Source organism: Hyalella azteca, unplaced genomic scaffold (genome assembly GCF_000764305.2).
Source record: "Hyalella azteca isolate HAZT.00-mixed unplaced genomic scaffold, Hazt_2.0.2 contig1600, whole genome shotgun sequence".
NCBI lineage: Eukaryota > Metazoa > Arthropoda > Malacostraca > Amphipoda > Hyalellidae > Hyalella > Hyalella azteca.
Window position 1 is genome coordinate 267,970 of NW_025931904.1, and position 13,747 is coordinate 281,716.

General features: G+C 35.9%; 2 protein-coding genes across 2 annotated transcripts; both read left to right on the forward strand.

Moving 5' to 3' along the window:
- Nucleotides 1-250: 250 nt before the first annotated feature.
- Nucleotides 251-4,665, forward strand: LOC108666132. Its single transcript, XM_018152950.2, has 3 exons — nt 251-415; nt 2,337-2,940; nt 3,477-4,665. Exons 2-3 carry the CDS (start codon nt 2,345-2,347, stop codon nt 3,661-3,663), a joined length of 783 nt encoding a protein of 260 aa, XP_018008439.1. The 5' UTR covers nt 251-415; nt 2,337-2,344; the 3' UTR covers nt 3,664-4,665.
- A 1,244-nt stretch (nt 4,666-5,909) lies between these two features.
- On the forward strand, nt 5,910-8,838 carry LOC108666133 (keratin, type I cytoskeletal 10). Its single transcript, XM_018152951.2, has 3 exons — nt 5,910-6,083; nt 7,164-7,872; nt 8,248-8,838. The coding sequence occupies exons 2-3, from the start codon at nt 7,169-7,171 to the stop codon at nt 8,435-8,437; spliced, it is 894 nt and encodes a 297-aa protein (XP_018008440.1). The 5' UTR covers nt 5,910-6,083; nt 7,164-7,168; the 3' UTR covers nt 8,438-8,838.
- The last annotated feature ends 4,909 nt before the right edge of the window (nt 8,839-13,747 follow it).

The window sequence follows — 13,747 nt, forward strand, 5'->3', positions numbered from 1 at the left end:
CTATAACAGTATCCAAGTCTTCCAAAGACCCGAGTAAAATATAGTTTGGAAAAGAGTTGCAATCAGTTAAATATTCGTAAATTATTATTTGTGAATATTCGTGGTGTAAATAATAATATTTATTTTTCGCCATGAGTACTATTATGAATACTCGTAAAATAAGACCTTGAAAAATAAATTTCTCGCTTCCACATCTAAAATTCAGCTTTCTTTGTTACTCGCCTATCCTTTCTCTCGTTGCTTTATAAACCGAGGCTCGTGGTTGAACGCTTCCAGTCTTGCTGGACGAGTGTTCTTAGAAAGTGAAGTGCCAGATACACTCCAACATTTCAAGCTTCTCCGTCGCTTAAATACGCTTCCAGGAAAGCATTTTCCTTACTTTTGAAGTTATTGGAACACAATCCTTGTTCTAAGTGTAAGTGAGGTTAATTGTACAGTATTAATTAATTGATATGATGACAATGTTTGATCTATTAATATGACCCATTGCCATTAACCAATCATATGTTACTCAAGCTAATTCATGTGCAGGAGAAATCCGGAGAAATTTATTTAAAAGATTCGTCCAATCTTAGTGGACTGACAATCTCTCACAAGAATTATTTGCTGAAGTCACTTTCTTATATCGATAGAGAGTCAGAAATTCATTAAAAACTCTCAAGGACCCACAAAAAAATCCTACAATACGCTTATCGAAAGTGAGTTATGTTAAAAACTTGAAATTTTGCCGGCAAATTACTGTGGAATACCGGTAAATCCGCTTAATGGATTCCAGTATTTTAGTAGCCACACTGATAAAAAGTTGAGAAAGTTTCTACAGCCGTTTACACATCAGTGAGTGACGGTTAATATATGTTATTTGATCCGCAATGGTATTGATATTAGTTAAATGCGAGTAACGCTCAAATTTTGATAGTATAACAATATAAATGAACTTGCCTGGTTTAAAAATAATTGAAACTTTATCTGTCATTAACGTTGTAATCATTCATATCCATTAGAAATTTTACTTTCAATTCATTACAATACCGGTTAATTAAAAAATGTAAATCTGCGATTCATAAAAGCCTTTGTGTAATGATTTATTGAGTTGAGTTTACGATTGGTCACCCAACAAGCGGACATAAGAACAGATGGAGCTTTCTCCTGCTCATGGTGAAGATATGCTCCGAAGTCGAGAAAGTAATTGGGAATTTTGGGAGCAGTTTTTTGACATGGAGGCACTTGTAAAGACATGTATGCATGAGCTTGAATACATGTATGAGCTTGAATACAATTGATTGATTTGATTAGTAGTTTACTTTTTCTCGAAAAAGCATTGTGGTAGAATTTTTATATTATCGTAAACTTTAAGCATTGTTGAAAATGTTCAACACAAAATGATAATGTTCATGCAGTTGCTTTGGTAGTAAATGAAAGTTAATTATCCGGGATATCGAATAAGTTTTTCGTCAGGGATCCCTACCTTATTTTCATGTTGAAACAACCCTCATAATATCACTTTCTCACAACCTGATACAGCAATCATGACACAAATTTGACCAATTTTTGTTAACGGATTTTCAATTGCAATAAGTTTTTCATATGCGCCAGTCAAATGGCTTCAGTATTTCTCATAAGCCATTCAATTGACATCAGCAGCGCGACTGCATTAATCGAGTGCCAATCAATCAGCTTTCCCCCATTAAAAGAACAATGGGACATGAAAGAACATCTCTAATATCGATACGAGCCCTTCAATCCAACGACTTCTTTCCGCTATAGAAAACCGGACGCTTTCTAATCTGTTGTTCGTCATCCCGTCTCGCTAACATTGATTATCTTCAACCTGATGCTGGCGTTAGCTAGAGTTAATTATCCAGCAGAGCGTTGGAAGAAATAATCCATAAAATATTAAAATTAGCCAGTGCGTGCATCACTTAAAAGTGCAAACAGGAAAAAATTAAATTATTCCAATGAACATTGATTATTTCAATAATTTTTTCAACGAACAAATGAAGGTATTTCGATGAACATTGTTCCAATGGAAACTTGAGACGAAACGCATACTAATAATATCGAGTTTTGAGATAGATGAAAGAATCGATGGTTTATGGACAAGAAATCCTTACTATATCATGTATTTCATTACTTCTTCAAAACAGACGAACTAAATATGCAACAAAATTAAAACTTAAACATTTATTTTGATTTAATTACGTTTTCTTTTTCGTTAATGATATATTCACTTAAGTAATTTATTTCGAATTTAACGATTTCTCGTTATTGATTACCGATATGTTATATATTATTGCATATTAAATTTGAATACTAACTGTAATGTTCCTGGCTTACAGGGGATTAAATGACCACTGTTGATGCAACGTCGGGTCTGGGAGTGTGGGGCGCGTATTCCGGTCTCGCGCACGGAGCCCTCGGCCTGGTCTACTCCGCGTCATTCCTGAACGCGGGCTTCATCGGGCTCGGCGCTCTCTGGCTAGCGTCATATCTCGGGCATGGAGGTTTCGGTGGAGTTATCGGAGATGATTACGGAGATTATGATTATTATGGAGGATACGGAGACTACGGAGGAGGGTATGGTGGATATAAAGATCAAAAAGGAGGATATGGACATCGACCTTCATACGGTGCTCCCTCTCCTTATGGTAACCGAGGGAGAATCGGTGGCTCGAGTCGACATGGAAAAAATAACAAACGTAATTCAGAATGGATACGGAAGAAGAGATCCACGGATATTGCAGAAGGTGGTTACATCCATGGGGATATCCGTAGATCAAAAGGTCGCAAATATCGCAGGACACGCAATGAAGAAGAAATTATCGTTGATGAGCTGAAGAGAAGGGATGCGAATGGCTGCAGCATGAGGCTGGTCTGCGAGATTTCCGCTGTGAAATTCAGAGCTCTGCGCAAAGAAGAGTGGGATATCCTGCAATTTGTCAGGTACACAATTATACTGGGTGGTATATCCACGATTAATATTCCATGCTACCGCAAACAATAATTATTTTCTCCTATTTTTCTCATATGACACTTATTCACACAGGAAATAATGCAATTGAATAATTAAATGTATTAGAAGTTACGATCGATTGTGCTATCACTGGATCCATTTCCATAGAGGCAACAAATTATCTCAATGATATTCAATTCATCGCTTGAACTTAAACTTTTCTAGTGTATGACAACAAAAAATTTTTTTAAACTTAAAATATTTTCATTTCCAGTGTTCGCAATCTATCATAGTTTAAAAAATATTTAAACTGAGAACAAAGTTCAGAACGAAGATATTGATATCGGTGTTGCTTCTTCATTTTTAGAGCATTTTCTCATTTATGGAAAAAATGCACTATTGTGCTCGCAATGTCCGTCTGTCTCTCCGTCTGTCCGTCCGTCTGTCCGTGACCTCAAGTTTTCATCGACGAGAAAATGCGCTCTCTGTCACTCACTGCAGTGAGTGCTGAGTTATATTTCTTCAGGTCTGGCGACGCGCTCTTCAACATCGCGCATCCAGGGCAAGGCGTGCGCAGCAGCAGTCCTGTCCTTGCAGATTACAGAGCTGCGGCAAAGTTTGGCAGGACTGGGGGTGCCTGCTCGCAACGATACAGAAATTGTCCATATTCAGCGACCGAAATTATAAATTTTATTCATGTTCTGAAAAGGTGAAGCATAATAGAGCCAGATTTAAACACTGGTACATATACAAAATCTTGAAACCAATCTAGAGCCATACGTTAGATAATTTCAGAATTAGGTACTTTCAGGAGTGTTTTGAAAGCCGAGTGTTGCGTTTAATACAGGCTTTGAGGAGCTGTGAAAGTACGAACAAATTAAGTCATGTGTAAATAATGTAAGTACACAAATTATTTATTACATTTAGGTCGAATGAAAGAATAAGTTAAATCTCGAGATAACAGTAATACCATTTTCTCAGTTGATCCTCAAGATCCATTGTTACTTTTGTTATTATGTGCGTTACAATATCCGAGAATCCAATGATCCGTATGAAATTGCCATAAACTTGTGAAACCAATAAATAATTGTAAATTAATTTTACCAACAATTTGTAATCAATAGATGAGAAATTGTAATTTCTCATCTGCAATATGGTAACATACCTGGAATAGCAAGGAAAATTAACTGATATTTGCACCTTAGGAAAATATTATTAATGTAGATGATTCTCCGCGACGGTTTATACTTTTGTTAGTACATATAATTTGTAATTATTTCTTTCTTTCGCAAGCTTGTGGAAATTCCATGCGGATTATTGGATTGTCGGATATTGTAGCACACATAATAACAAAAGTAGTAAAGTAGTGAAAAAGTAAGTAGTAGTAAAAGTTTCATTGCTATTTCAGGTATGTTTCCATATTGCATATGAGAACTTACCGTACATGACCGCGGTAGCTTATTGTCTCTAATGCCAGTAATTTTAAAGTATTTAAATGGCACTGAAAGTTTGCAGTCTTTCAACAAGAAGACCAACATGCGTTCCCCTCAGTACTAATTATCTCTCATTTAAACTAAAGCAATTGAATGCAAAGCAGCGGATGTGGCAAGACAAAGAATTGTTATTCACACACCAAGAAAGCCCGTGATTGTTATTTTACAATAGTTTTTGCATTTATTTATTGTAGCAATAATATGTTAGAATATTTATTTTAAAGGTAGAATATCTTTGTATTATTTTTTTTGTGTACAGTGAATATATGTTAAACCAAATACAGTAGTAAAGACTTTTAAATACCTACCGCATTAATGTAATTTTAAGATTATCTCTGTTGAACTGTAATCATGAGAAAAATCCGTGTACATATATAGAAATTCCACTACACTAATTCTGTGAACGCTCTAGTTTCTGAATGGCCAGAGCGTTCTAGGATATGGTGTGTAAAAACCGTTTCATTGAGCTTGAAAAACATGGAAAAACGACCATACTTTTTTGCAACAGAGTCAAAAGACTTATTTTCGACCACCAAAAAGAATTCAGGAACCATGCACAAAAAAAAAAAAAACTTCCAAAGCTGCAAGTCACCCGAACTTGCCCAAGACTTTATTTGAGTTTGACAAACACTTGCCAAGTTAGTCCAGAGGTTTAAAACACAACACTTTAGTGATTAATTGGTGAGAATGAGACGTCTTGGATAAATATAATTAATGACGAAAAAAGGGTACTTGAATAATTCAACTCCGGTGTCCTAATGACGCAGTATTAATTGTAAAATGAATGAAAGAGCATCAATTCATTACGCCTGTGTGGGTAAGAATTTGCAACAAGAAATGGAAAAATTGAAGGTCTTCGCCGGAGAAACTGTTTAAGCCAAAGAAAACGGGTAACTCAAATTACTGTATTGTAAGTCTCAACAAAACCGTTGACTCCAACAATTATTTTTCACACCTTTTGAACAAAAAGTCCACGGAACAAACACACCCGTACAATATCGGTAACCAAACACCCAGGATGTTTTTTTTATTATAATTTACAAAAACTAAATATTTATCATAAACACATTGGACCTGAGATAACCCGATGTCTTGTGTAATGAGATCATCTCGGAGAAAAAAAATCTTTCTGAATAATTCTGCCAATCAACATCATGCGACACTCACGTCCTCAGCTAATAAGTACCCTCCGGCACGCCCACCTGTTGCAACTACATGACACTACCTCTCGAGTCTCCTCTATGAGAGTGGGTTTCCACCACCTGTGGGCAAAAACACATCTGGCCTACATTGTGGCAGTGAGAGCGGCGAACGCCCGCCCTGCCTCTCTCAGCTCTGACCCGCAGATACCACGCCTGCAGGACGCCGATGCCGCCGCCGCTTTCTTCGGCACGACTTTCGCGGTGTCGGCAGCTGCGGGAAGATTCCAGAGGTACCGTGTACATGGAGGCCGCATTCAACCGTGAACCTGCGCAATAGACGGTCTTTCCGTGAGCAGCACATGCCCAAAAAGTGGTGCTGGGAAAGACAATGAAAGGATACATCCTAATTATCTTGAAATGTGTTTAGAAGCACTTGTGATTAGTTAGTGAGTGAGGACTTTGATTTCAGTGCAAGAGAGACACTGTGTATTTTCACAAGTAAGTAATCAGGTTATGCGTAAACTTAATGCCGCTACAGTGCTTGCCAATTGTATCATATCTAAGAAAAAAAATATGATCGTCCTCGTCCCGCAGGGCCCTTAATTGCGTTTATTCGAAAGACGATATTCAAATACGACAAGTATTTACGATCAGTACAGAATGGTTATTTTCCAAGGGATGAATTTTTTTCTCAATTATTTACACGTCCCGCAATTCAAGGTCGTCAGTCCAAACAGTGATCTGCCCACAGCCAGAACTTCGATTGATTTATTTGAAGTTGCCCCGAGCGAAGCATCATTGTTGGACACAGGCAATTTCATTTAGTTTCACTTGTGCACGGGCTAGCGTAGCGACATATGTTTCTATAAATACAAAAAAAACACACCAAATCAATAATCACCTGAGTAAATCCCATAAGACTCTAAGGCAGAATCTCATTGACCTTGTTCTTTTTGACGATCTTTTACATCTACGTTTTTCGACCAAGACATTTTACGAATTTAATGTTAACCTGTAATTCTGACAAATACAGCAGGAGAATAAAATTAACGAAGTATAAAACTTAGCAACATTTCGGTTATTATTTCGCATAATTTTGAATTTGGAAATTTTGAATTTTGTGCATTAATTCTTTCAGACTTAGTCACAGCCCCCTTCAAGATTTATTTTTTAGATAACTTTACGTCCCTTACATATTATGATTTCTGTTTTCATTCACTTAAATGAAGACTAGAAGTTCCATGAAAGAGAACCTTATTAATTAAAGCCGGAAATGCCTCCCTGTTATAAAAGACGCAAATAGAAATTTCATTTCCATTTGAACTTGTATTTGATTGCTGTGAATATTATGCAGGTTTGGCATCTGGTATTATATTTAGGGCATGATTTATAACTTTTACATTTCAATTAAAACTGTGTATGGAACATAAGTATTTTAGCGTTGATATATGTTTAGATTTTCTGTCAAAAATTGTGAAATAGTATTCATGTGATTTATTCCTAAGAGCAATGATAACATTTTTTAACTGCTAATCTATATAAAAATTAAGTTAACACTTATTTTTTTCCATTCATAAGGTGACATGTCGGTTCTTTCGGCTGGCTTGTCGGCCAGTATGACGTACGCATCGTACCTAATCAAGGTTGGTCTGATAAGCCTTGGTGCACTTGGCGTAACTGGGATACTGAGGAAAAAGACTCTGGGCGACGGTGGTGGCTACGGTGGTGGCTACGGTGGTGGCTACGGTGGTGACTACGGTGGAGGATATGGTATGGGAGGAGGAGGAGGATACGGAGGTGGTGGATACGGTGGAAGTTACGATGAAGGATATGGTGGAGGTGGGGGCTACGGTTATGGAGGATACGGTGATTTGTATGGGAGAAATGACGATTTTGCGAAAGATGCTGATGATTTTTACCGGCGATCTGCTGAACAAACTCCTTCTAAATCAAAGAAAAACACCGACTCATATGAAAAGTACTATGAAGAATATTATAATAAATACTATGAAGATTACTACAAAGATTACTGGGACAAATACTACAAGAGCATCGGGGAAAACCCGCCGAAATCGAGGGAAAAGCGCTATCGCCGCAGCATCGAGGCCAGAAAACTAAAGCGCTTCAAATCACGACTCAATTCAAAGCCAACCGAAGAAGAAAAAATTCTGGCGCAAATTCGGAAAGATGATCCAGAAAACTGCGGTCCTCGACTCGTCTGCGAGCTCGCCAGTCGTGATCATTGGTTGCTGTCAGAGGATGAACGATCGATTCTCCAACTCATCCAGTAAGAAAAATTTGCTCATTACTGTTTTTTCCCCCGAACATTCTTACTCGCCGCGTGTTCTTAGAAGTTGGAACTGGTATGGGGTTCATAACGAGAGCTAATGATTCTAGTTTTAGACTCGTCCCAGATTTTTTTTTCAACATGTTTGCGAAATTTTGGAAAGAATTAGATTGTCAGAAATTTGTATACAAGCTTTCATCGCTCCCTTTCATATACATTTCAAAATTAGCTGATGAACGATTTTACTGATATATCAATTGAATTTCATTTAACCGAATAGTTTTCGATACATTCACGTAATTTTAGTCTTAATAAATTGAATCATGATTAACGATATATCTGAACATAACTCAGCCTCTAATTCAATTTTTTCAGCAATGGAGACGAGTTGTTCAACTCCATCAGACCAGGCGAAGGTCTATTACCAGACAGCCCCCTGCTGCTTGAGTATAAGGAAGCTGCTCGACTGGGCGCCCGTGGAGCGTCTTGCCACCAAGTCTACAGCAGTTGCCCCTACAACGCTCGGCAGATGATGGAAGCTGTCGAAATGGCCAAACTTACATGAATCAATACGAATTTATTATTTATTTATTTTAATTATTTATATATAATCAATGCGTAATTATATAAATTATTAGTTGGAATAGAGATGCATTTTTTTACTCAGGATGGAGCGATAATCATCCGAAAAATTACTGAAGTTTTTAAAGCAAAATAAATGATTAAATAAATGACACATTCAGTTTGGAGAGCAAAATCTTTTATCAAGGTGGAAATAAACTCATATTTACTGTTTGAAGAGTTTATGGTAGATTTTTCGTTAAAAAAGTTATTATGCTTAGTTTTAAATTAAATTATGTACTAATGTGTAATGCGATTGATAATGACTGGGCCATTAGTGGGCATGTTCAATTTCCATTAGGAATTTAAAAGCAAAAACAATACCACAAAAATTCACCATATCTTTATAAGAGAAAACCTTTCGGAGTCCAGCTCCATCGTCAGTTCACAAAATTCAGTTCAGAAGAAGTTCAGATCTAGAAACACAAATATAATCAATTAGTAGAGTAAAAGGCACTGTTGGGTTTTAAAACGAAGATTAAATAAATAAGACATGAACAAATAAATAAGACATGACTTTTAATGTCAAAGGAATTAAAAGTTTTATTTGCTAAATATCTTTCGGATGTAAATCTTCATGTGTTGCTAGTTAACAATTTTAGAATCAGCTCGTTTTTCAGGTTTAAGGATACCCTACCTGTTCTTATGCGATCGTCACTAGTTTACAGATATAGTTGTGCGCAGTGCGCATCAGCGTACGTCGGTATGACGTCACGCAATTTCTATACTAGGCTGGCTGAGCATAAGGGCAGGAGTTATAGGACGGGGAACCTACTTGCACATCCACCTAATTCTGCTGTACGTGTTCATGCTGAGCAATGCAACACCTCTGTATCCGATAATGATTTTAAAATTCTAGCTTCCGCATCCGGTGTTACTGATCTACGCATTTTAGAATCCCTATATATATTCAAGCAGAAGCCTAGTCTAAATGCCGTTTAAATTTTAGCTCCGTTACTCTTGAAATAGTAAATAGATAGGCCGTTTACTAGCGTTAATTTCATGTCTTATTTATTTATTCTCCGTTTTAAAACCCAACAGTGCCTTTTACTCTACTAATTGATTGTATTTGTGTTTCTAGATCTGAACTTCTTCTGAACTGAATTTTGTGAACTGACGATGGAGCTGGACTCCGAAACGTTTACTCTTATAAAGATATGGTGAATTTTTGTGGTATTGTTTTTGCTTTTAAATTCCTAGTTAACTTGCGATTTAAGCAAACAAGTGATTTTAATACTTATATCCAATCAATTTCCATTAGTACCATAAGTGATCAACAGAAGGCATTTCCTGCGTACGCAATTTGTGTGAGAAGTGGCGAAAATAACAATATATTACAATTTATTCATGCCAAATAACTGCAAATGACAAAGACTTGCACTTTCTCTTCTCAGGCATTTATGAAGTAGAAGTTTAGTGTGTCAGTTGTGAAAACGTAGAACAGCTTTCTATTTTTCAGCATACGGAATGAATGACAATAAATGAAGTGGGAACCAGAAACAAGTTCGGGCTGAAATAACCAACAGTTTCATAAGTTGACCTCTCATGTTACTATTTGGTTGCTTTATGTGTGTACATATAACTTGAAATTAAACTTTTCGCGAAAACATGAGTGAATTTAGTTAACGTCAATTGTAGATATTGTACAGCAAATATTTATCAATAATATATTAGTGGAGCATTTATATTTGCATTACATTATAAAAAAGTTTCGATTGGACCATATGATCTATAGGAACAATTTTGACTAGTGCAATAACATAATTGGATCGATTTGATACTTATGTCAATTCACGCTAAATCCAATCTTAATTATCCTAATTACCTCTCACAGACCAAATTATATACTTTTAATTTTCTTGTATATGATTATAGCTTAAGTGCGATGTTCATAGTAACGCTATGATGCAATAAAACAGATAAATATGTTGACGCATATTTTTATCCACTAGAATTAAATAGCGTTCTATATAATCGTAGAAAAAACTGCACAATTATTAAATAAATAGTCAATCACCAACACTGCGTGCGCTGATGAATATATTACAGGAATTAAATGACAATAAAAATTGTGAAAAGTGCTTTAATTATTCCGTTCATATCTTCTGATCGTTTCAACATTCTATATGCATATTTCAATCAAGTCACTCGATCAAGATACGCGTTCCTCACAAAGAAAGATAGAATATATTATATTCTATCCAAATTACCTAACACTTGACTGCGAATTTCCTAAGATTTTAAGCAAACCAGCGCACGAAAATCAAATTTTTAATTATTAATAATCAATTTTGATAAAATGAGTACAAATATCAGTAACTAACTATTCAACAAATGATCCAGTTATGGAAATAAATATTTAATAATTGCGATTAGTCGCAATGAAAATACAATGACTGCAATGATTCCACCAGGAGGGAAGAGTCCAATGAAGTGCCATATTAATATCCTGTTCCAGTTACAGTTAAGATTTAGAAACTTTTATGTCGAACAGAATCATTGATCAATGCCATTACTTTACTTGGTACATTTTGTGTTTTTTTTATCTTGAGAGGCATCGGATGCAGGGACAAAAGTTTAAACTTGTTCTCTGGCAATAAATTTAATTAAGGATTTCATATCAAGTTATTGAACTCGTTTTGATAAGAAGAAAATTATTATATGGTAGAAAACTAAATATGTATAAATCGAAAAATTGTGCATACAAATGTACAGTATATGTGAGGCATACTTCGTTACATTTATACATAAATAAAATAAAATGCAGTACTCCTTCATTGTTGCATAAAATTTACGTGATTCCTATAACATTTATTGAACATTTTATCTCAAATACTTGACAACTCATATCAAATCAAATTTATTCCATAACGCAACCTTTTCCTACTGTGACGATTGCCAGAAAATTGGAGTGTTGTAAAAGTTCGGTAAAATTTTAAATTTTGAGCCTTGCAAAAATTTACCTCTGAGAATCGACTTAAAAATTCTTGATTTATGAAATGCAATATTCACGGTCAACTTATGCTCTAGGAAACAATAGTTTTTGAACAAATTATTAAAATCTGCGCTTTATGAGGTGTAAGATCGTCTTTTATTATTCAGCAGACTTCATTATTCGAGATGCCTCTAATGAAGTAATTTCGCACGCCTCATCGTACTTTATGTACTATGTATTTATGTATTTATGACGGGCATAACAAAAAATGTCACCATGCGGTGATTAAAAAAAAAGTTATCTTCTTGCGTGAGTTGAGGAATTACTTTAGGAAGTATGTAACTAAATCTTGTTATAACTACTTTGTTAAGTATAATTGCCTTTAAAACCGATTATATCTGCTATATAAATCGTTGAACTCTATTATCTAAAACAACTTCTGTGTAAAGTGCACTGCACTGCTTTAAAACTTATTAGAACTACTTTATAAAATATACAACTTTGAAATCTACTAAAATAACGCTTTAAAGTATGCGAATCTAATAGCCAATTCTCATAGTTTTGCCATTTTTGATGAAAATTGCCCAATTGATGAAAAAAAATTTCATATTATCGACATTTAGGAGAAGGCCTTAAAAAGTGTGATCTATATTACCGCAGATATGAAAAACATAGATCAAGTTTTTTGGGAGAAAACATTCATCGCTTTCACTTGGGGCATGATGCTTTTTCTACAGCCAAGTCTATTTGTACATGGAATATACGCTGGAAATTTCGCAATTATCTGCATGGCTCTGAAATTCTCGTTTGAGTTGTCAGACTTCGCCCTTTTTAGACGTTTTACTTAAGAGGAAAGTTTTTGGCAACATTAATATTTATAGCCGTTATTATTGCCATTTTCAGTGGACAAATGATGTATCCCTTCATGTGTGGGCTGAAGAAATCAATGTTAACATCAGGATGTATAAATTAGAAATTTAAAATTGAAGCAATCATTACCCGAATTGGTTTTCCTTCTTCGGTGCAGAATTTTAAGGAGTGAAGCAATTCTAGCAAGACTGTTTACAATTATATCATTTTCACTCTTTTAGTACTGTGAAAATTAACACTTCAAGCAGTTACTCATAAAATAGTATTACCAGCGAAGAGAAGTGTCAGTAAATACTTTTCCATTGCATTCCCGTTGCGGCAGCAGAACATCCTCATTGTGATTAATTTCAGAAGGAAGTTGGCTGAAAATAACGGTAGTTCGTCAAAAGAAATTACAGAGAAGCCTTTGGAACGACGAACCATCTTCGGCAAGTCAACTTTCCTCTAGCTCATGCAGGGATTTTCTCTTCCGCCTCCCCAATCTGCAATCGCAACATACGCTGCCAAGCCACGGATGCAAGAGAATCTCATTCCTGAACACCAGCCACCATTTTCGTCTCTGGCTTGCGAGAGAGTTGAGGCAGGATACGCTACGACTCTGCAGAGACCAGCGCTTCAGATACGCTCTGGAGACGGACGGTGCCTGAACAGGGTTGTGCTCTTCGATCGCCAGTTATAGGGCGACAGTTCCGAGGCATTCCTGAGTGAGAAAGATGGATTCCGTACACAAGCAGATGCGTTACTAATGTTTTTTGTACATGTTGGTCGATTTATTCAAGAAATTTTTGAGTGCTTGACGTTGAAGAGCAGAAGTTTGGAATTCGTCGCAATACTCACGTGCATTAAGAACAACTTTTCCTGATTAATGGAGCACCCCAAGCGACAGTGCGTCCCTTGACAAGTTGTTTTTGCGTGAATTACAGACTCTAGAAACAGGATCTTAATACGAAGATATCCAAAACATTTTTGATGTGCCAAGCAACACTAGAATGTATAAAACACGATTCACGTCAAGCTAATGACTGAGTGGTAATTATTCAAAGCGAATATTGATTTTTATCAAATTTTGCTGATCTCTAAAGTTCTTAAAATACAAATCATTGGAGATTGTGAGGATTTTTACTAATGAAGTAATAAAGGAATGATCAACGATGAAAAGTGGTATGAACATCAACGATCTCGATCATAAAAGGCGAAGATTTAATTATTGTTTGTTCAGGAAACGACTTGACCACAAGCATAAAAAAAGTAAAAAGAGATCACGTGAAACATAATGGATAGAAGAAACTTATATGTTTGAGATCCATTCAAGACTCCAAACTACCCACAAGTGATCGAGAACCATGTCAGTAGATTGTTAACACGAAAATTAAAGGGTTCCGAGTGTATAAAAAGTTTTATTGAGTCGAGTTGTGTTGTTCGGAAGCAAAAAACTCGAACTTTTTTATT